A 23,722-nucleotide genomic window follows, 5' to 3' on the forward strand; every position below is an offset into this window, starting at 1 on the left:
TGTACTGTAGTTATATTTACCAATAGCAAGAAGTCCCTGTACTGTAGTTATATTTACCAATAGCAAGGAGTTCCTGTACAGAAATTAAACTAACCAATAGCAAGAAGTCCCTGTACTGTAGTTATATTTACCAATAGCAAGGAGTTCCTGTACAGAAATTAAACTAACCAATAGCAAGGAGTCCCTGTACTGTAGTTACATTAACCAATAGCAAGAAGTCCTTGTACTGTAGTTATATTTACCAATAGCAAGAAGTCCCTGTACTGTAGTTATATTTACCAATAGCAAGGAGTTCCTGTACAGAAATTAAACTAACCAATAGCAAGGAGTCCCTGTACTGTAGTTATATTAACCAATAGCAAGAAGTCCCTGTACTGTAGTTATATTTACCAATAGCAAGGAGTTCCTGTACAGAAATTAAACTAACCAATAGCAAGAAGTCCTTGTACTGTAGTTATATTTACCAATAGCAAGAAGTCCCTGTACTGTAGTTATATTAACCAATAGCAAGAAATCCCTGTACTGTAGTTATATTAACCAATAGCAAGAAGTCCCTGTACTGTAGTTATATTAACCAATAGCAAGGAGTGCCTGTACTGTAGTTATATTACCCAATAGCAAGGAGTGCCTGTACTGTAGTTATATTAACCAATAGCAAGGAGTGCCTGTACTGTAGTTATATTTACCAATAGCAAGAAGTCCCTGTACTGTAGTTATATTACCCAATAGCAAGGAGTGCCTGTACTGTAGTTATATTACCCAATAGCAAGGAGTGCCTGTACTGTAGTTATATTAACCAATAGCAAGAAGTCCCTGTACTGTAGTTATATTACCCAATAGCAAGGAGTGCCTGTACTGTAGTTATATTACCCAATAGCAAGGAGTGCCTGTACTGTAGTTATATTAACCAATAGCAAGGAGTGCCTGTACTGTAGATATATTTACCAATAGCAAGGAGTTCCTGTACTGTAGTTACATTTACCAATAGCAAGGAGTGCCTGTACTGTAGTTATATTACCCAATAGCAAGAAGTCCCTGTACTGTAGTTATATTACCCAATAGCAAGGAGTGCCTGTACTGTAGTTATATTAACCAATAGCAAGGAGTGCCTGTACTGTAGATATATTTACCAATAGCAAGAAGTCCTTGTACTGTAGTTATATTAACCAATAGCAAGGAGTGCCTGTACTGTAGATATATTTACCAATAGCAAGGAGTGCCTGTACTGTAGTTACATTTACCAATAGCAAGGAGTGCCTGTACTGTAGTTATATTACCCAATAGCAAGAAGTCCCTGTACTGTAGTTATATTTACCAATAGCAAGGAGTGCCTGTACTGTAGTTATATTTACCAATAGCAAGGAGTGCCTGTACTGTAGTTATATTTACCAATAGCAAGGAGTGCCTGTACTGTAGTTATATTAACCAATAGCAAGAAGTCCCTGTACTGTAGTTATATTTACCAATAGCAAGGAGTGCCTGTACTGTAGTTACATTTACCAATAGCAAGGTGTCCCTGTACTGTAGTTACATTTACCAATAGCAAGGAATTTCTGTACAGAAATTGAACTAACCAATAGCAAGAAGTCCATGTACTGTAGTTATATTTACCAATAGCAGGAAGTCCCTGTACTGTAGTTATATTTACCAATAGCAAGGAGTGCCTGTACTGTAGTTACATTTACCAATAGCAAGGAATTTCTGTACAGAAATTGAACTAACCAATAGCAAGAAGTCCAGGTACTGTAGTTATTTCTACCAATAGCTAGGAGTTCCTGTACAGAAGTTTAATTAACCAATAGCAAGAAGTCCCAGTATTGTAGTTATATTAACCAATAGCAAGAAGTCCCTGTACTGTAGTTATATTTACCAATAGCAAGGAGTGCCTGTACTGTAGTTATATTAACCAATAGCAAGAAGTCCCTGTACTGTAGTTACATTTACCAATAGCAAGGAGTGCCTGTACTGTAGTTATATTAACCAATAGCAAGAAGTCCCTGTACTGTAGTTATATTAACCAATAGCAAGAAGTCCCTGTACTGTAGTTATATTAACCAATAGCAAGAAGTCCCTGTACTGTAGTTATATTAACCAATAGCAAGGAGTCCCTGTACTGTAGTTACATTTACCAATAGCAAGGAGTGCCTGTACTGTAGTTATATTAACCAATAGCAAGGTGTCCCTGTACTGTAGTTATATTAACCAATAGCAAGAAGTCCCTGTACTGTAGTTACATTTACCAATAGCAAGAAGTCCCTGTACTGTAGTTATATTAACCAATAGCAAGAAGTCCCTGTACTGTAGTTATATTAACCAATAGCAAGAAGTCCTTGTACTGTAGTTATATTAACCAATAGCAAGGAGTCCCTGTACTGTAGTTACATTTACCAATAGCAAGAAGTCCCTGTACTGTAGTTATATTAACCAATAGCAAGGTGTCCCTGTACTGTAGTTATATTAACCAATAGCAAGAAGTCCCTGTACTGTAGTTATATTACCCAATAGCAAGAAGTCCCTGTACTGTAGTTACATTAACCAATAGCAAGGAGTGCCTGTACTGTAGTTATATTAACCAATAGCAAGAAGTCCCTGTACTGTAGTTACATTTACCAATAACAAGGAGTGCCTGTACTGTAGTTATATTAACCAATAGCAAGAAGTCCCTGTACTGTAGTTATATTTACCAATAGCAAGGAGTGCCTGTACTGTAGTTATATTTACCAATAGCAAGGAGTGCCTGTACTGTAGTTATATTAACCAATAGCAAGGTGTCCCTGTACTGTAGTTATATTAACCAATAGCAAGAAGTCCCTGTACTGTAGTTATATTAACCAATAGCAAGAAGTGCCTGTACTGTAGTTATATTAACCAATAGCAAGAAGTCCCTGTACTGTAGTTATATTAACCAATAGCAAGGTGTCCCTGTACTGTAGTTATATTAACCAATAGCAAGAAGTCCCTGTACTGTAGTTATATTAACCAATAGCAAGAAGTCCCTGTACTGTAGTTATATTAACCAATAGCAGGAAGTCCCTGTACTGTAGTTATATTTACCAATAGCAAGGAGTTCCTGTACTGTAGTTACATTTACCAATAGCAAGAAGTCCCTGTACTGTAGTTATATTTACCAATAGCAAGAAGTGCCTGTACTGTAGTTATATTAACCAATAGCAAGGTGTCCCTGTACTGTAGTTATATTACCCAATAGCAAGAAGTCCCTGTACTGTAGTTATATTAACCAATAGCAAGAAGTCCCAGTACTGTAGTTATATTTACCAATAGCAAGAAGTCCCTGTACTGTAGTTATATTTACCAATAGCAAGGAGTGCCTGTACTGTAGTTATATTACCCAATAGCAAGAAGTCCCTGTACTGTAGTTATATTTACCAATAGCAAGAAATCCCTGTACTGTAGTTATATTACCCAATAGCAAGAAGTCCCTGTACTGTAGTTATATTAACCAATAGCAAGGAGTCCCTGTACTGTAGTTATATTTACCAATAGCAAGAAGTCCCTGTACTGTAGTTATATTTACCAATAGCAAGGTGTCCCTGTACTGTAGTTATATTAACCAATAGCAAGAAGTGCCTGTACTGTAGTTATATTAACCAATAGCAAGAAGTCCCTGTACTGTAGTTATATTAACCAATAGCAAGGTGTCCCTGTACTGTAGTTATATTAACCAATAGCAAGAAGTCCCTGTACTGTAGTTATATTAACCAATAGCAAGAAGTCCCTGTACTGTAGTTATATTAACCAATAGCAAGAAGTCCCTGTACTGTAGTTATATTAACCAATAGCAAGAAGTCCCAGTACTGTAGTTATATTAACCAATAGCAAGGTGTCCCTGTACTGTAGTTATATTAACCAATAGCAAGAAGTCCCAGTACTGTAGTTATATTACCCAATAGCAGGAAGTCCCTGTACTGTAGTTATATTAACCAATAGCAGGAAGTCCCTGTACTGTAGTTATATTTACCAATAGCAAGAAGTCCCTGTACTGTAGTTATATTACCCAATAGCAAGAAGTCCCTGTACTGTAGTTATATTTACCAATAGCAAGAAGTGCCTGTACTGTAGTTATATTAACCAATAGCAAGGTGTCCCTGTACTGTAGTTATATTACCCAATAGCAAGGTGTCCCTGTACTGTAGTTATATTAACCAATAGCAAGAAGTCCCTGTACTGTAGTTATATTTACCAATAGCAAGGAGTGCCTGTACTGTAGTTACATTTACCAATAGCAAGGAGTGCCTGTACTGTAGTTACATTTACCAATAGCAAGGAGTGCCTGTACTGTAGTTACATTTACCAATAGCAAGGAGTGCCTGTACTGTAGTTACATTTACCAATAGCAAGGAGTGCCTGTACTGTAGTTATATTAACCAATAGCAAGAAGTCCCTGTACTGTAGTTATATTTACCAATAGCAAGGAGTGCCTGTACTGTAGTTATATTTACCAATAGCAAGGAGTTCCTGTACTGTAGTTACATTTACCAATAGCAAGGAGTGCCTGTACTGTAGTTATATTAACCAATAGCAAGAAGTCCCTGTACTGTAGTTATATTTACCCAATAGCAAGAAGTCCCTGTACTGTAGTTATATTAACCAATAGCAAGAAGTCCCTGTACTGTAGTTATATTTACCCAATAGCAAGAAGTGCCTGTACTGTAGTTATATCAACCAATAGCAAGAAGTCCCTGTACTGTAGTTACATTTACCAATAGCAAGAAGTCCCTGTACTGTAGTTACATTTACCAATAGCAAGAAGTCCCTGTACTGTAGTTATATTTACCAATAGCAAGAAGTCCCTGTACTGTAGTTATATCAACCAATAGCAAGGAGTGCCTGTACTGTAGTTATATTACCCAATAGCAAGGAGTGCCTGTACTGTAGTTATATTAACCAATAGCAAGAAGTCCCTGTACTGTAGTTACATTTACCAATAGCAAGGAATTTCTGTACAGAAATTGAACTAACCAATAGCAAGAAGTCCAGGTACTGTAGTTATTTCTACCAATAGCTAGGAGTTCCTGTACAGAAGTTTAATTAACCAATAGCAAGAAGTCCCAGTATTGTAGTTATATTAACCAATAGCAAGAAGTCCCTGTACTGTAGTTATATTTACCAATAGCAAGAAGTCCCTGTACTGTAGTTATATTACCCAATAGCAAGGAGTGCCTGTACTGTAGTTATATTACCCAATAGCAAGGAGTGCCTGTACTGTAGTTATATTACCCAATAGCAAGGAGTCCCTGTACTGTAGTTATATTAACCAATAGCAAGAAGTCCCTGTACTGTAGTTATATTAACCAATAGCAAGAAGTCCCTGTACTGTAGTTATATTACCCAATAGCAAGAAGTCCCTGTACTGTAGTTACATTTACCAATAGCAAGGAGTGCCTGTACTGTAGTTACATTTACCAATAGCAAGAAGTCCCTGTACTGTAGTTACATTTACCAATAGCAAGAAGTCCCTGTACTGTAGTTACATTTACCAATAGCAAGAAGTCCCTGTACTGTAGTTATATTACCCAATAGCAAGAAGTCCCTGTACTGTAGTTACATTTACCAATAGCAAGGAGTGCCTGTACTGTAGTTACATTTACCAATAGCAAGAAGTCCCTGTACTGTAGTTACATTTACCAATAGCAAGAAGTCCCTGTACTGTAGTTATATTTACCCAATAGCAAGGAGTGCCTGTACTGTAGTTATATTTACCCAATAGCAAGAAGTCCCTGTACTGTAGTTACATTTACCCAATAGCAAGAAGTCCCTGTACTGTAGTTATATTTACCCAATAGCAAGGAGTGCCTGTACTGTAGTTACATTTACCAATAGCAAGAAGTCCCTGTACTGTAGTTACATTTACCAATAGCAAGAAGTCCCTGTACTGTAGTTATATTACCCAATAGCAAGGAGTGCCTGTACTGTAGTTATATTTACCCAATAGCAAGAAGTGCCTGTACTGTAGTTATATTTACCCAATAGCAAGAAGTCCTTGTACTGTAGTTATATTTACCCAATAGCAAGGAGTGCCTGTACTGTAGTTATATTTACCCAATAGCAAGAAGTCCCTGTACTGTAGTTATATTTACCCAATAGCAAGAAGTCCCTGTACTGTAGTTACATTTACCAATAGCAAGGAGTGCCTGTACTGTAGTTACATTTACCAATAGCAAGAAGTCCCTGTACTGTAGTTACATTTACCAATAGCAAGAAGTCCCTGTACTGTAGTTATATTTACCCAATAGCAAGAAGTCCCTGTACTGTAGTTATATTTACCAATAGCAAGAAGTCCCTGTACTGTAGTTACATTTACCAATAGCAAGAAGTCCCTGTACTGTAGTTACATTTACCAATAGCAAGAAGTCCCTGTACTGTAGTTATATTACCCAATAGCAAGGAGTCCCTGTACTGTAGTTATATTTACCAATAGCAAGGAGTTCCTGGTTTGGCAGAATTTTGTAGTTATTCTGACGGGCTGAAAAACACATGCATATTTAACATGTTTATACTGGATATTGCAGTATATATATATATGCATTTGTATCCTTTATTGATATAGCTTTAATTTTCAATTTAAAACTACAAAAATTGCATTTTAGAACACTGTCTTTGGATGCTTGATTGATTTTGAAAATCAACAACATACATGAAGGTCAGCGATAAAGAATGAAATAAGGTAAATTTATTAAATTTGAATTAAAACTTCTGAGATTAAACAAGTTTGCTTGCATGATTGTGTGAAAATTTGATCCCATACCAAAAGCCTTGCCGATAGCGATGGATTCCACTAGTCCAAGAATAGGCACCACAATGAGGCCAGCTCCGATGTCCTGAAAGCATTTACAGATATAGGATTTGGTCATTTCGATTAATGTAGTAGTGATATAGTAGTGGATGATTAATTATAACCTAGTGATAAGTCAGGGGATGATTTCCTCAACAATCCTGAAAATGGTTCAATACCTAGAAGAGATTTTTAGCAATAATGTACCTTTGTTAAAATCTACAAAACCACTTCTGGGATGTTTATTCTCTGGATCGCAAAAGAAGCGGGACCACCAAAGCAATGAAAATATTAATGATGTATTTAGTTTTTAACTTTTTACCTTTATGCCTAAAGAAAATTATTAGGGTCAGCAAGGAAAAAATAGGGTTGGTCGGGTTACTGGAAACCAGTTGGGTTTTTTTTGGGGGGGAGGGGGGGACCTTAATTTTGGAGGTTGGATAGTTGGGAGCACATGCCTAAAGTTTCAATGCAATACATGATGTATCTGCTTTGAAATTAAATGTGGTAAAATTAAAATCCTTACCCAGAATATCTAAGTTGAATAATAAAGGCCCATAATTTGCATTTTAAGCAAAGGAAAGTTATCTTACTTGGTTATTTAAGACGGTTGGATGGTTGAGTACCGTTGTTTCAAGCCTCAATGTAATACATCAAGTAGTTGCTGAGATATATACCTATGTGTGCTTACATGCAAAAGCTTAACCAAATTTCTAAATTGAATAATAAAGGTCCATACTTTGCATTATATTCAAAATGGTGTTATCTATAATCATAAATTAAGTCGGTTGGATCGTTGGGAACAAATATCTTAAGTTTCAATGCAATAAGTAATGTTTTTGCTGAGATAATGACTTAAAGGTGCTTACATTAAAAACCTTAACCAAGGTATGATGCTGTCGCCGACGCTAGGGTGAATAGTATAGCTCTCCTTATTCTTTGAATAGTTGAGCTAAAAATGAAGAAAGGTTATTTAGAAACTATAACAAAACTTGAAGAGGCTTAATGCTGTCTGCTTACACCAAAGATTTGTCCAGTTGTGATGGTTGTGTTGCCATTTTGGAGACTAAAATTTGGAGGCTTAAAGGGAGGTAATCCAGCCTTCACATGGCCGGTGACGGACAGGGCGTCTCCATGACCATATTTCTCCAATATTGCAGCAATACCACTGCACGTTATCACAATTATTGCATTGGCGGCTGAAAAACATAATAATATTATAAATATTATCACTAAACTTATATTTTATATCTATTTACAGCTTATTTTCTAACATAACAATGAGTTAAGTGCATAGTTAAAGATACAACTTTTACTTTAAAAATTAAAATTTGTACTAATAAATAACTCACCTATACTAGAAAGCCAAATGAACTTGCGGAAGACTAAAACAATCATTGGAATTCGTTCATTTGGTCCTGGCTGGCGCCATTTTATCTTACGGAGTTGCTGTAATCATAAAGAATCTAATCTTTCATTTAATATAATTATTTTGCTTTGAAGAATATGCTTCAATAAATTTATGATATCATGGAAGTATAAAATGTTATATTATGCGACAGTGTATTAAAATGTTATAATATGCTACAAAAATTAAATCTGTTATAACTTCTTTAAATACAGCTTAGCAATTAAATTTTAACATTTAAGAATAGCATGCATTTATAAGAAATCAATGATTGTTTGTTGTAATATGTAATACAAGGCGAATGTTGTAATGTGACACTGATGGTTGCCATGTCAACCCACCTTCATAAGCAGCAGTACAACAATGGCAGACAATCCCATCGTCAGGTCCCAGACCCTGGTAATAGAACAGTCAATATAAATCCCATCAACACATGCCTTTCAACATGATCAGCAACAACACTTTACAGATCTATTATGGATACCACTGTTACACATTTTTTACACATTTTTTGCAACCCATTATTCAATGGTGATGTCATTTAATTCTAGGAAAGCTTATTGAAATTTTCAAATGATTCAGTGTCATACATATTCAGCTCAAGAAACTTTGGTGACATTTGATCTCACCTGGTTTCGGGAATTTTCTTGCAGGTCTCATATACCATGTGAAGGAACTCGCGCGGAATGTCATGGAGACCCAGAATGCCTTTTACCTGACCAAAGGCAATTGTGATGGCTGCCGCTGAGGTAAAGGCGTTGATAACCGGATACGATATGAAGTTCACCATAATTCCTGTGAAAAATACTCATCTTTATTGATAATCTAATTTCATTTTTTGTACTAAAAGCTTCCTACTAATAAAACTACTACGCTGTATAGATTTGCCCACTACAAAACATACTCCGTTAAAGCACATTACATGACATCATACAACAAATAAGACCATCTCCATTCTTCAACTAGACAATGTGGCATTAATTTGACTAATCTTTTTCAAGATATTGAAGCACATTTACCTAAATGTAGTACACCCATTAAAAATTGCACGACCCCACAAACAAGTGTGAGTATGAGAGCGTATGTTGGGTCGTTAGGTATCGGGGAGGAGGCAAAGGCAGCAGTCATTAGGGACATGATCGCCGTAGGACCCAGCGTGATGTCCTTCGATGTACCCAGGAGTGTGTACACAAAACATCCCATGAATGCCGAGTACAGACCATACTGAAATATATAATTGTTAATATAACATAACATAACATAACATTCATTTATTCAGCATTCAACGTTTACATCATTCATAGCCAACATAAATTTTATACAACATTGTTGCATAAAAGCAAAGACATGGTCAATAAAGATATTTTGCATAATTACATTCACATAAGTTATATGTAATAATGACATGAAGTTATCACTATCTTGTTAGGTTAGTGATTGAAATTTAGATGCATAGTATAAAAATTTACTAAAATTACTTTCCTTAATTTTTACTAGAATCTGATGACATCATAGTTATAAACAGCAAAAATTAGGTTTAAGGTATTCCTCCTTAAATTATTATAATTGGGACAAGCTAGAAGGAAATGATGTTCATACTGCAATAAGGACAAATTATATCTGTTCTGGGTATATTATGATGTCTTTCCGATTGAATCATTAAATCATGATAGGATATAATTTTATGTATGCAGTGATTTTTTTTATAATGGCAATTTTAGGACTCATTTAACTGTGGTTTTAACTAAACTCTGTTATTAGTTTAATATCAATTAACAAAATTCTGACTAAATCCTGTAAACTTTTACGACTAATCTATAAATAAGGATACCTCTGTCGACAATCATTGCAGGACTCAGACATTGTTTAAAGGCATTAGTGTATTGCACATCTATAATAGAAAACACAAGTGGATGTCCTCACTTGTGTTTCCATAGCAATTATGTATTGAGCACTAATACTGAATTCTATTGTATTTGTGAGTCAATGTTTTTGTGTTACTGACTTGAGGAGGTAGGTTGGCAATGACAGCGTATGCAAGGCCCTGAGGTAACACGGTAAGCGCTACGGTCAGTCCACTGATCAGGTCACACTGGAAATCCTGCAGGCTGCAACAGATAATACATATATATAGATTTTACAGGTAGAACATCTATATCTTACATCTAATATCTAACCAAACCTTAGAAATATTCCCCGAGTCATTGATTTATTAAGGTAAAGCAAATCTATTCTCCTTAACATTAACTTGTTTATGTGAATATCACAGTATATATATAAGTATATACAACAAAGTGCACCATTTCAGACTCAAAACAGGGGGGGGGGGGGCTCTTAATGTTTCCTAAACCTTCCCAAGATTTCGCCCACTCTGATACCAAATTCTGGATCTCTCCACGATACACCAATTTCATAGCAGTTATTTTATTTTATTGAAAGACTGGGAATTCATCTATAAATCAGTACTTTTTTACAAATAATTGTATTTTGGCTCTAGAGTGTACAATTTCTTTGTTAAGTTTTCCACAATAATTTATTTTTATTTCAATATAATAAATGACTGAGTTCACCTCATCTGATACACTTCAAGCACTACATCAGTCTAATCTATTATGTTTGTGTTAATATCAATTAGCTTATAATATTTATTGATGGTGTAAAATAGAGCTTAAACATGCAAAAATGACATCAAACAAACCGCTTATAATTTAAAATCAATGATGCCTGTGTCAAGATGCCATTTACTAAAAGGTTTGAGTTACATTTATGCTAAATAGATGTAAAACATTGTCAACAGCATAAAAAGATTCAAAAGTATTACATTATATCAGCATGTATTTTTTTCAGAACACTTATTTGCATTAACTAGATTTTAGCAGAATGAATGTGTTTATACACATTATGCAGATCATTTTTCATCAAAAATATGAAGCATTTATTGTAAATGAATAGAAAGTAGATCAATTTCATCTACAAAAAATTGGAACGGAAGAGGACTTAAGCTGAACCAGTGTTTGCTAAACTCGTTGGAAAGCAGTTTTGGCTGGTTTTGGAAGATGTTTTCAATAGGTATTGACCGAAATAATTAGTACATGAACTGAAAATATGGTCATGATCGTATTACTGTCTGTTATATCGGACAGTTTAGACACTACCCGTTTTGCTAGGAGCATGATCACCCTTAACAACTAAAACTAGAGCTATCACTGGATGTTATTAATACCCCCACCACACCACCTTCTTATAATAAGAAGAATCATAAGGAGTGATGTATGCAACTTAAATGCCCTATATTGGTTAGAAGTCATCACTTAAGTTAATGGTATTTAGAAATAATGACTCTAACATATGTGAAATAAGGCATGAAATTTTACTTTTAGTTCTTAAAAGAATAGCAAAGTTTTGATACCAAATCATTATACTAATTAAAATACCAAACACAAAATATTGTTTGTTTTGTCCAGTTGAAGTCAATACCTCAAAAACATATAACGTTATGGAGAGATGGAAACAAAAAAGTATAAAAATAATTTGACTATTGCAGCATCTCTTCCTTAAGTGTGAACTTAAGAGACAATCTATTGGTGAATAACTGACAACAGACTACAGTGTAAAGCAAATTCCTGAAAATCTATTTGACTTTGACAAATGACTGGTGTATACTTCAGAGATAATCATCAAACAATGGCCAATTCTATGGGATAGTCACATATATGATTACCTCTTCATACTAAATGTTTGTTAATTCAATGTAAACAAATGTAATGCTAAATAAACATTTAACAAGAAAACTAAATAATTCTATCACTTGGTGAATGAAAATATTCATAACACAATCACTTATGAAGATAAAAATAAGACGCAGAAACACAGACATGCAATTAAATAGAAAAAAGCTTGAGCAAAATAAAATCTCTTTTCGATAATTTACAGCACTAAACATATTTTTTTCCAAGCAAATTCAATTTTTTTTTTATATATATGAAAAAAAACAATCATTTATATGTGATAGTTGTTTGCCAGTTGCGTTTTGAACTATTTTACAAACCTGACACTTAGTAACATAGACTTCTAATCTAGGCGATTATGTTGAACCAACAGTTGTCTGCCTTTACCAGGTCAGGAAGCAATGACAGAGAGTTGATGACCGATTCAAATAATAATAAGAAAGAAAAACAATATTTATTTCATATTCAAACTCCAAAACATGTATAATATATGTTAGATTGTTCTCTACCTGGTGCTTAGGAAATGTTCCATTTTGAGCATGGTTTTACTAACAAGGCTTGTGATGGAGGCTTGTTGACACTGTGGCCCACCATTCCACAGATGGTGGACATTCCTCAATGTTCCTACCACCATGGGCAGCCGGCCTTGTAGGACATAACTGTATCATTGGGCATGCCAGCAATGCCCAGTCCTAGCCAGAGGGAAGGTCTAACTATGCATACGACCTGTGATGCATGCATTTCTCTGTTTCATGGATATCTTTCTAAGGAAAATGATCCATCAGGCCAAGCTTTTGTATGGAGAACTTGAATACAATTTTCAAATGTTTTATAATAATTGTAATTCTAACAGGGCATATCCAATAGCTTTGAACTAGGAAGTATTTCTATACCTCTAAAAAACCACAAAACAAGCATCTCTTACATACAATAAATCATGCATTTGCTAGCTAAAACTAAACAATTTGAACTACTAGTAAATACTGAACCCTTGCTCACACCATAACCACTACTACTAAATTGCTTTCAATGCCTCAAATTCAAAGAATTTCATTTGCTTTGATGTCAAGCATAAATTTATAATAATTTTGATTTGCCTTAGATGAAAGCAGTTACAAACACTGCTCGGGTCTCCTATACAAACATATATACTATCCTCCTCACTGTATGTATCATAATGCGTGCTATAAATATTAATGATAATAGAAACCCAACCAACATTCATATTCTCATTGCTATCTGTCCAAACAAAAAGAACTAAGAAATAATGATTTATGAATGTGACAAGGCAATTTAATTTAATTTTAAATAAAACATGGCATAAACTTAACAAGATATCATAAGTTTCGGCAGATAATTCAGGTATTCTAACAGCTGATAATTGTCGATCCTGAAAAATAGCTGGGGGGGAGGAGGGGTCAGTTAGAGAATGAGGTATTCATACCAACACAGGGTGAAAGGTCTAAGACTCCTTTACCAATTGTTTCCAAAGTCATTTATATTCATTTCAAGGTACTTCCTACTGGTTTTGATGGAAATGTGCAAGCTAAAAAATCTTGACAAGTGTTCAATAGCCCTAACTGGGAAGCTCTCAACCCTTTTTTCAGGAATAATCCTGCCTGAAATTTAATGAAAATGCTAAGTACATTCTAATAAAATATTGTTCTATGTATGAGAGTTTTTTTCTTTGTTTGTGTCCTAACATTTACTTGAATATAGAAGCAGTGACATAAAGCTGAGCTTAACCATGCTGTAGCTGTCTTTCAGATATATTACATCAATATTCACTTATACATTTGCTAGTTATTAATCATTATTTGTGATCAAAAACGGTTACTTCACCTACTACTCTCATCATTGAAATAATGCTGATCCCCCTCTGTATAATTTCAATAACTCTGGTTATAGGTGCAGTAAGTCATAACTATCACATCAAGCACCCATTTCTTTTAAGTGATAATGTGTGTGTATCTATCAGGTTTTTTGTAAATTAAAGTGATTGTTTCAATTCCTAACTTAATCTGTCATCAAAACTCTTACATTGTACAATTCAAATCTCAAAAATAACTACCCTTTGAATCTTTAAAAGATTATTATGTTTTCATAAAATTAATACAAACTAGTTGGTTAAAATTAAATAATAATCTGCAAAATACATGCAGCAATGAAATGGCCAGAACAATTAGGCTTTTTTCAATATAGTTATTGAATGGATTTAACTGATGTCAAAGTCATTATATCTATTTTTTCTGTTTATATTTTAATTATTCAATTAATTTTAATGTTATAAGGCTTAAAATATTGTTTCAGAAAAAAAAATAACATTTTAGCAAGACTGTTCAGTTGGTTGTATTGTAACAAAATTAAAAACTAATTCTTCAAAAAAATCATGAAAATAAAACTTAAACAGACACAATCAAACACAAGGTTAAACATTTTTACTTTGTTGCCTATTAAAAAAATGAACATTTAAACAACAACAACCCCCCCCCCCCACTAAAAATCAATGTTCTTATTTTCTTTCTAACAGCATCTACCTTTTATATCTATTTTTTCACTAATAGTATTTTTTTAAATGCCTGTTCAATTACATAATTATAATTTTATCAATATAAATATGACATATAATTTAATTTATATAAATATGTCATATAATACAAACAATAAATTAAATAAAAGAAAAAAATTAAAACATTTTAAAAATCTTAATTCCTTGAAGTTTATGAGGAAAAGTTTATAAAATAAAAAATATTAACAAACCTATATTTCGGTAGCCATTTTATAATAGGGAATTTATTCTTTGCGTCATGCACATTACAGCAGCGTTTCACATATTGCTTCATTGTGTTCGGCTGGAAGACCTGTCGCAGAGTGAGCACATCTTCCTCCTCAAACTCCTGTTCTATCTCTTCTATCTCCGACCCTGGTGACCTCCTACGTAACGACCCATGACCAGACAATGTCCCAGCATGCCCCAGTAGTGGCTCCCGTTCTCCTGACATCACGTATCACCGAAGGCATTCTGTAATCCAACAGACAAAATACAATAATAGTAATTAAACAATGTAGTTATTTGATGTAAACAGATTTATGAGTGTTTATCAACTGTACTACTGAAGGTGTTTACATTCTTGATACAGATGAGGCCTCACTGACTGTAAGACAAGCCATGTGTAGCTATATTTGTAAAGCAAACAGCAGCTATCTCAAGTATCAGAGTGCAGTAAGCGGCTGGTGACAGTTTGAAGGGGCCAGGAGGGAAGGGTGTCATATAGAACCTAAACTGTTGTTCCACATCAAACAGAACATATCTTGATTGAACGAAACATTTGTAGTTTTAAGAAGAAACCTTGAGAAGTTTGGCGGATTTATATATGTCATATATCTACAGTTTGTATTAATTAAATGTTTAGTGAAGTTTCAAAGAAGAAAAGTTGACAACTTTTTACAAAATACTTAATTTAAGGCCTTTTGACTGATATTTGTATGATTTATTGCGGACTTGAAGTGAAAATATTTCAACAGCTAGGTCTTACTTCTATAAATGGAAAAAGCAAGGTCATCTTTGTCTATCTTAATGTACTCATTTTGTCATCAATAATTGCAACATTTTCCTGTAAACCTTATTACTTAAATTTTGTTTTCTATCGCACAGTCATTGAAATTAGGCTTTTGGTTGGACAATCCCAAATTCTTACACAAGTGCTTGGGCCATGGCGTTATTTTTTTAAAATAAGCCCTTCTATATATAATTCCAAATTTAGCATATCTTTATTACTGAATATTTTAAGTTATATTGCATGTTTTAAAGTTGATAAATTTTACTGTTTTTTTTTTGGAGCAAATAGTCTCCCATAACTCCATGAGGAGTGGTTTTATACATTATTACTGCATGTTTTATCTGTATTTATTTCATGGATGTATAAAAGTGAGACTTAAATAAATGTTCTGTCTGTCTGTCTGTCTGTTAAGAAAACATTTTTCCAATGCAGGGCTTGTGGGCTTCCTCAAAGTTTGATTACTAATTGCAGGTAGCAATTTTCACTTTGCATAACATTCAATAAATCTTGTTAGTCAAATACTCCTGCTTTATATAGAGCAATCATTAAAAAGAAATGTTCTTCAGGGTGACAATGAAACTAATTATCACCAAAATATAAATCACCCTTAAAACTTCATGTTTCAGATAGAAGAAACTAGCTATAACGCTTAAACATATATAATCACACCCATAAACTTGTAATTTCAAAAGTCTTTTACATATACATGTATACCCTATTCTGCAGAAAATGCTATAAATGTTTTATATAGTTAAATAGCTGAAAAAACACTGTTCTTAATTAAGTGTAAATCAAGTAAATCAAAGAGGCGTTCTGAAAGAGATGGATAACTTACGAGCAATGACATAAATATTAAAGACATCTTATCAAGTGGCTTTCCTCAATTCTTCTATCCTTACATTTAGGAAGCCAGGGTACGTGATTATATCCTTTGAAACATTTTTTTAGTAATACATTTACACTTCCCTTTCTTGATTTTAAGCTCTTAACTATTTACAAAATTAAACATTAAGAAGAAATACATGTACTTTTGAGGGAAGTTTTAGACAATTTACCATATTGATATATTAAAAATTGCTTTCAACTGATTATGTCAAATGAAACACAAAATGAAACACAACACTTCCTTAATGTCTTGTAGTTTTTCTTATTAAATGACTGCAATAAGAGAAACGCAAAAGGATGCAAACGCTCATCCATTTTCTCATTTAATCCAGGGGCATAACTCTATCATTATTAAAGCCTGTGTTACTGGTCTTGCTTTACAAGTGCATATTGTCTATGGCAATATGTGTACTAAATGTCAGTCAATATATTAAACAGTTTGCGAATTATTGCCAAGATAAAAAAAAAAGATCATAAATCAAATCTGTTCGAGTGTGTGTATACCATGTGATAAAAATACATTATATGCTACGTCGGATTAGGCAACATTTTGCTTAAAATGAAGGCTAAAAACAAAGATAACCTTTCTTTTACAACACCATTTTAAATGAAACAAAAGGCAGTCTATGGCGCTTAAAGAGCGCCGCCTTTGTTTTATTACAGGAGTTTGATAAGGTGATTAGTTTCCTCAAACACTTCGACAAACCTGTTTCCAAAATAATGTTTTGACAGTGCTCTGTCAGACAGCCGTATTGTCAAAAGGTTGTCAAAGTGTTTTGAAGAAAATAAACTCTCCATCAAACTCTGGTAAAAGACCAAAAGGCAGCGCTCTGTAAGCAGCGTAGACTGCGCTATGTTTCATTTAAAATGTTTAAGAAATAGTGAAGTTATCTTTGTTTAAAGTCTTCATTCAAAGCAAAATGTTGCCTTCCGACGTAACATTTATGACGCAATTTATCATGTGGTATACACACACTGTGTTCCAAACAATGAAAAAAAGTGATTATACATGAGAAATTAGTGAGAACCCATCCCCAAACGGTTTCCACCCCATGGTAGCATGCAGTTATGTCATTTTTATCATAGACTAACAACAGGTCCCACGACTGCACAGTAACATGTTCAACAGTCAAAGGATTGGCAGATCTTATAAGGTCACATACATGAGTTTCTGTCATGAAAGCAACAATACTCACAAACACAGACTATGTCAACATTACAACGATTAACAGGTTTTCTTAATTAATCCATCAGTACACTGTCATTAATTTGTACTTCAAATGTAGTTAACATAGTTATGAAGTACTTCTTGACTTTGTATTTAATATCATAGTTTGTGAACTAGTAACACAATTATCTGATAACTAACACTCTTGATCACTGATAATTTCATCACGAAACAAAGTTTTGCAGGTATCTGCACACCAAAGTATGTGAAAATATTTCAGATGACCACTGAAAAATCAGTAGTAGTGTAAGTATTCGGAGTATTTCAGAAGAATGTCCCCAGCAATGGTGGTTTTCTACATCCAAAACAAAAGAATTTTGTTTACAAACAAACATTGATGAGATTGGTGTGTGGAGGTTGTCTGGCTGCTGCCCAGGGGGTAGTTGACATTGTCCCACTGAAGCCCGCATACTTCAGTGATGTTCAGACTGGATTATTTCATTCAGTGCACCTTTTGATCTCAACCATCAACTTTTTAAATGTACAAAATCAAGATGAACGTAGACACGATTCAGAGGCCAATGGCCAAAGTCATATATAAAAGCTAAATTCACACTCAAGAGCTGTCTTTATAAATCATCCTCGGAAACCATGATACATAATTTCCGTTATACTTCATAATGATATTATTATAAGGTGGAAAATGTACCTTGGTTGCGGACGATGTTATAAAATAGACTCATTTTTTCTGGGAATGCTCAAAATAATATTTAAAAAAAACTACAGCTTTATCTAAACCCTGAATGAAAACCCCTAGGCTGAAGTTGTTCTTCTTCAGAACGCTAACTGTAACATTGATTTCTATGTTATCGTTGCTGTTGATTTTTGCTATATACTGCATAAGCTGGGCGCACTGCTTCCAAATGAATTGTTTGGTTAAGTATTATCACAAATGCCTTAATACTAGCCGCTAAAAATATATTAATAAAACCAAATATTTAATAATGAATTAATGGAAGTTTGGCGAAATGATTAAATCAGAATTCTTTTGTTATATGATCCCATTGGCAGAGGCATAAGCGTAAACACTAAGTAATAATATTGAAGCTGGCGCTTTGACCGTTTACGTCCCCATTTCCTATACACTAATTTTACCCCTTAGACAGACTGAAACATTTCAAAATAACCTGACAAATATGTCTATGAGCACATCAAGTCCAAAGCAATACAAAAGCCTGAGCCATTTACACGCACCTTCAAAGTCAAAGTCACACGTAGGGATCAAAGGTCAGTTAGCCTTTGATGAATTGGACTTACTTGTACTTATTACTAACTTGAAATCCTTTATCAGGCTTAGTGTAAATTGACCACTTTGTGTGACCCTGACCTTCCAAGAGAGCCCATGAATGCTATGGGCATGATAGAAGGGTTGACAGATTTTTAAAATCTGAAAGTACATTGGTACCAATGGGAGCAGGCCCAGTATCCAATAGCCCACACCAAATTATTTTCATTGTTTAAGATTTGCTGTTGTGAGCTTATAATTTCTTTACAGTATTGATTGATATTTGCTTCAGAAAGGGGTCAGATAATAAAATGCAGACATTAGCACAGCCAATATAGACATAAAAGGTAAAACGCAGCCAGGAATACGTAACTAAGGAAAAACTCAGCCAATATAGACATATAGGGAAAAGATGGTAATGGTCTTATAGTTTGGGATCAAGTGTCATTAATGAAGCAAACAATCTTTGGATTCATTTACTAAGTGTCATTATTATTATAAATAAATAACATAATGACGAAAAACAGTAAGAAAATGTACACTTTTTATAAGATATCTTTTTAAAACAAATAAAACAAATGACGGAAGTATTTATGAAAATGCAGAATTGAATTACACAAACAAACTTTGGATTCATTTATTAAGTGGCATTAATAACAAAATTATTTCAAATCTTTATGAAAAAGCAGAATTGAAACGATCTAGATCTGTATATCAATAAAAAGCCACTGTCAGGTAATAATTTATAGAAACTAAAGTCAACCTTGAGAAATGTTAGTAAAAAAGTTATGTTCTATTTGTCGCAAACATGAACATATCATATGACAACATGTAAACAATTATAATGTATGAAGAAAAAACTAAGTGAAATTGATACCGAAACATAATATTATTCAAAACAATTATTATTTTCATTGATGCGTTTTTTTCAAGACATTAAACAGCTTTCAAGTTACCGACATAACAAACAAACAATAGTTACATACAATTTTAATGTTTATTATTATTCAAATTATAAGGTATTTGATTGCAACGCAGACACACGTGCGCATTATCACAAGTTTAAAGAAAATGAACTACATGTATATTTTTTTTCTTAAGAAACAAGTCCATACACTACAGTATGTTTCTTTTCCGCAATGAAACTTATTTATTTGGCAATACTCATTTCTGAGTATGGTTCTTACTAACAATATATTTTATAATGTTTGAAGTAAATAAAATCAATATATTAACTAACTTACTATTCTAAGCAGTACCTACGTATTTTTACCAAAGCTGCATTTTCCCTATATATCTATATTGGCTGCGCTGCTGCATTTCATTCCCTAGAAAACACAGTCTGCATAAAGCAGACTGCATAAATCGCTGCGCTGACCCTTTAGAAAGTTATATTCAGCAAAATCATAGTTATTGCTTCAGAAAGACAAAGTCAAGAATAGTAATCTTTTTTAATGGAAAAATATGAAATAATTGCTAAACATAAATAAATTGTAAACTATGTGGTACTTCAGGTAGTAAGTTTCAAAGCATTGTACACATCGATGCCAAGTTTATGTCAGTTTTCGACAATTTTCTCTTTTTTTCCGCTATTTTATCATACGGAGTACAGCACCTTTTTAGGGCCTGAACTTTTTACTGATCTGATCTGATCTGATCTAGAAAAAATGCACCACCATTTAGTTTAAAACATCATGTATGATTGATGTATTTCTGTCAACAAATTATACATCAATAGCTCCAAATGGATAAATTATGGGGTTATTATTAAAGGGTGATAACTCATGCGATACTAACCAAATAAAGACCAATCTTGTGCATACACCACCTCACTGTTTAGTACACACTTAACACTAGGATCTGGCTGTGGACCGCTCCATATCAATCCGCATAAGCAACCCAACCTGGCAAAAGTGAAAACAGTGTATCAGTTTGCTCTGTCAAAACCATGGCTGTTGCTATTCAGTGGTCGCTCAGCTAAGACCTACAGATTTATACTTGAAGAAGACCTTGAGGTAAGTTTTCCACTAAAAAAAAAATTGGTATTGTTATAGAAATTGAGGCTAGTGTAAAAAGTTGTATTTTAAATCCAAATAACATATATACAAGGAACCGTGAACCCAACATAGGTCTAAATTGGTCTAAATTGATTTTTGTTACAAAAAACAAGCTTTCTTTAAATTTCATGACAGTTTCATGTAGTACATGTATTCAGAAGAAGAATAAAGTTTATTTAATAAATATAACAAACAATACATTTTTAAAATTGGCCTGTATAACCGTGACCAAATCAAATAAATATGTAATGGGTTGTGTATGCACTTTTGCAAACAAGTTAACTGTAACAATAGATGTATACTGTATATAATCTATATTTGGTATAAATGATATGGTTCAATTCTTTTGCATATTTGAGGGTTGGTTTAAACGAAGCAAATATCATAACCTACATGTATGATGCTACCAAACTATGATACAAATTCAGTAATGACATAGCTCAGACTTTAGGTACTGAAAATGCAAAAATGCAAAAAAGAAGTTAAAAAGAAAAACTTTTATTCATTGTTTATTACATAAGATATTTTTGTTTTGTTTTTGGTAAGATTATTGTGATTTTGTAATTTACATACCAATTAATTATACATCATATGTTGTAAATAAATGTAATGCAATCCTTCTTTAGGCATGTTCATGAAAGTGTTTAGCATTGTGTATGTTTAAGCAATTCCCTCACATATTTGTTGCCCTTTATTGGCAAAAGGTTGCCTAGTTATTTTAGAAATTGATTAACCTAAATTGAGACAGTCTGATTTTATAACAATCAGATCCTTTAATCATTTTTCTTAATATTGATAAATTAATATCTGCAAGTATGATTTATTATTGTTTCCAGATTATATGATTAAGCTATAATAACAAAATACAACAGCTATCACAGAGACATCGTGCTCGACTTTTCTGCCGCTTTTAAGTCGAATAATTAACAGCCATAATTTGCATTATATGCAAAATAGAGTTATCATACTTGATTGTATACAGTTTCAGTGCAATATTGGTACATTGTTACTGAGTTTAACTAATAAGAGCTTACATGCAAAATCTAAACCAGAATTATTAGGTAGAATAATAAAGGGGCAAAATTTATATTATAATATATACAACGTTTTCTAATTTGATGAATTGAATAGATTGGATGGTAAGTAGCCTTCATGTAAAGTTTCGATGCAAAATGTCAAGCTATTGCTGAGATGTTGACCTATGCACCCTTACATGCAAAAACCTTACCATATTATATAAGTCATATAAAAAAGCCCAGAATTTCCATTGCAAGAAAGTGTTACCTAACTTGATGAATATTAAAAGGCAGGTTGGATAGTTGGGCACATATCAGAGTTTTAAGTCGAATGATAAAGGGCAACATTTAACATTATATTCAATATAGAGTTATCTTACATTGGTATTTAAGTAGGTTGGATGATTGAGTACTGTTGTATAAGGTAGCAATGCAATACTTCAAGTAGTTGCTGAGATATTAAATTAAATGTGGTTAAAAGCAAAATCTTTACCAGAAAGTATACTTTTTTTGAAATATTTTGAACTGGATAAACTTTTCACATCCTCAGCGCTAACATGTTATTCTATACATCTAACTGAATGTCCCCTTTTAACTTCAGTGGCATAGAGCTGTCATATGTTTTTATATTTTCATCTCGTTGAAACGACTTGCTAAGTGACTTTGTGACTCATTAAAATGACTCAGTGACTGTTTAAATGATTTACACAGATTATCATAGCAACTAATAATATCTTGTTTAAACGTCTTATGATAATTAGCCGTTATAAGGCAATTCTGATTGGCCAAAAGTCAATTTCAATGAGATTAAAAAGTCAGTTAAACAAGATACAAAGTCATTTAAATAAGATAGGAAAGTCATTTTAAAGCGCTACTTAGGCTTTTTAACAAGATAAGAAACTTACTGAGTCATTTAATACGAGACAAGTAAGTTGTTTAAAAATTAATAAGTGGTTTTAAAGAGAGATATATATATATACACATAACTATACAAGATACAAATGCACCAGTCAATTGTAACCACGCCCCCCACCCCCCAAGAATGTCAGTATACCGGGGATACCAGGGGAAATGGATAAGGTTTTTACCTTCCAGGTGGCCCCACAGTGCCCAGTGAATGAGGTGGTTTTGTTTTTGCACCGAAAGTAGCGGGGAATGGCCCTTGGCTTTTTGCCGGGAAATATCCGTTCTTTAATGGGATTTTTCCACCTTTTTGCAAAGCTTTTCCCAGACTTTAATGAGATCTTGTGAGATATGCTCCTATGCTTTAAATATGTGCATTATAATAGGCCTTACCTAGGATGTCGACAGGGTGTTGGGGATAGTTTACCAGGAGTTTGTTTGGGCTGGACTGAAAGTCAAAGTCCCTGCTATTCCCCGGACCTCAGGGGGTGGGGGAGGGGGAGCGTGGTTCAATTAAATGACTTGTGCATATAAGTAGATTTAGTGAGTTATTTATTCATTTTAACCCAATAAGTAATTCGTTTTAACAAGCTTAAAATATCGCATATATTACCTCCATGACACGGTATGAATATGTGAAACTGACAACATTTTAGACCCATCATACAAGTACAATACAGTCACGGTGCAGTGATCGAGCTTGTAGTTTTGGCCGTGTATGAATTTGTTTATTCGTTTAATTAAGACATCTGAAGACCTTTTCTGTCAAAATCTAAAACTATGTAGGGTTTGAGTGTAAATATAATAAATACAGTCATTATCAAAATCTATAATTCCTCAGACGCAGGGGTTTAAGAACTTCATGTAAAAGTACATATAAATAGGCCAGTGCTATCCGACATCCAGTATATGTAGTTTG

The 23,722-nt window shown here is 33.7% G+C and overlaps 1 protein-coding gene across 6 annotated transcripts in view; it reads right to left on the reverse strand.

Moving 5' to 3' along the window:
• LOC128207230 (sodium-independent sulfate anion transporter-like) overlaps positions 1–23,722 on the reverse strand; it is a 37,710-nt gene extending 13,988 nt beyond the window's left edge. For 3 of the 6 annotated variants that reach the window (XM_052910077.1, XM_052910045.1, XM_052910085.1), the window contains exons 1-11: positions 23,417–23,722; positions 20,625–20,731; positions 14,690–14,951; positions 10,207–10,309; positions 9,221–9,425; positions 8,831–8,996; positions 8,543–8,597; positions 8,146–8,242; positions 7,814–7,992; positions 6,767–6,839; positions 6,434–6,484 (exon numbers count right to left, since the gene is read on the reverse strand). In XM_052910077.1, the coding sequence (XP_052766037.1) occupies positions 6,434–6,484; positions 6,767–6,839; positions 7,814–7,992; positions 8,146–8,242; positions 8,543–8,597; positions 8,831–8,996; positions 9,221–9,425; positions 10,207–10,309; positions 14,690–14,931 (1,171 nt within the window). In that variant the 5' untranslated portion in view covers positions 14,932–14,951; positions 20,625–20,731; positions 23,417–23,722. Of the gene's footprint in view, positions 1–6,433; positions 6,485–6,766; positions 6,840–7,813; positions 7,993–8,145; positions 8,243–8,542; positions 8,598–8,830; positions 8,997–9,220; positions 9,426–10,206; positions 10,310–14,689; positions 14,952–16,324; positions 16,507–17,570; positions 17,651–20,624; positions 20,732–23,416 lie in introns of those variants that run through there. The other 3 variants (XM_052910060.1, XM_052910069.1, XM_052910052.1) reach the window with 3 other exon arrangements.

The sequence above is a fragment of the Mya arenaria genome, chromosome 2, assembly GCF_026914265.1.
Source record: "Mya arenaria isolate MELC-2E11 chromosome 2, ASM2691426v1".
NCBI classification, from domain to species: Eukaryota; Metazoa; Mollusca; class Bivalvia; order Myida; family Myidae; genus Mya; species Mya arenaria.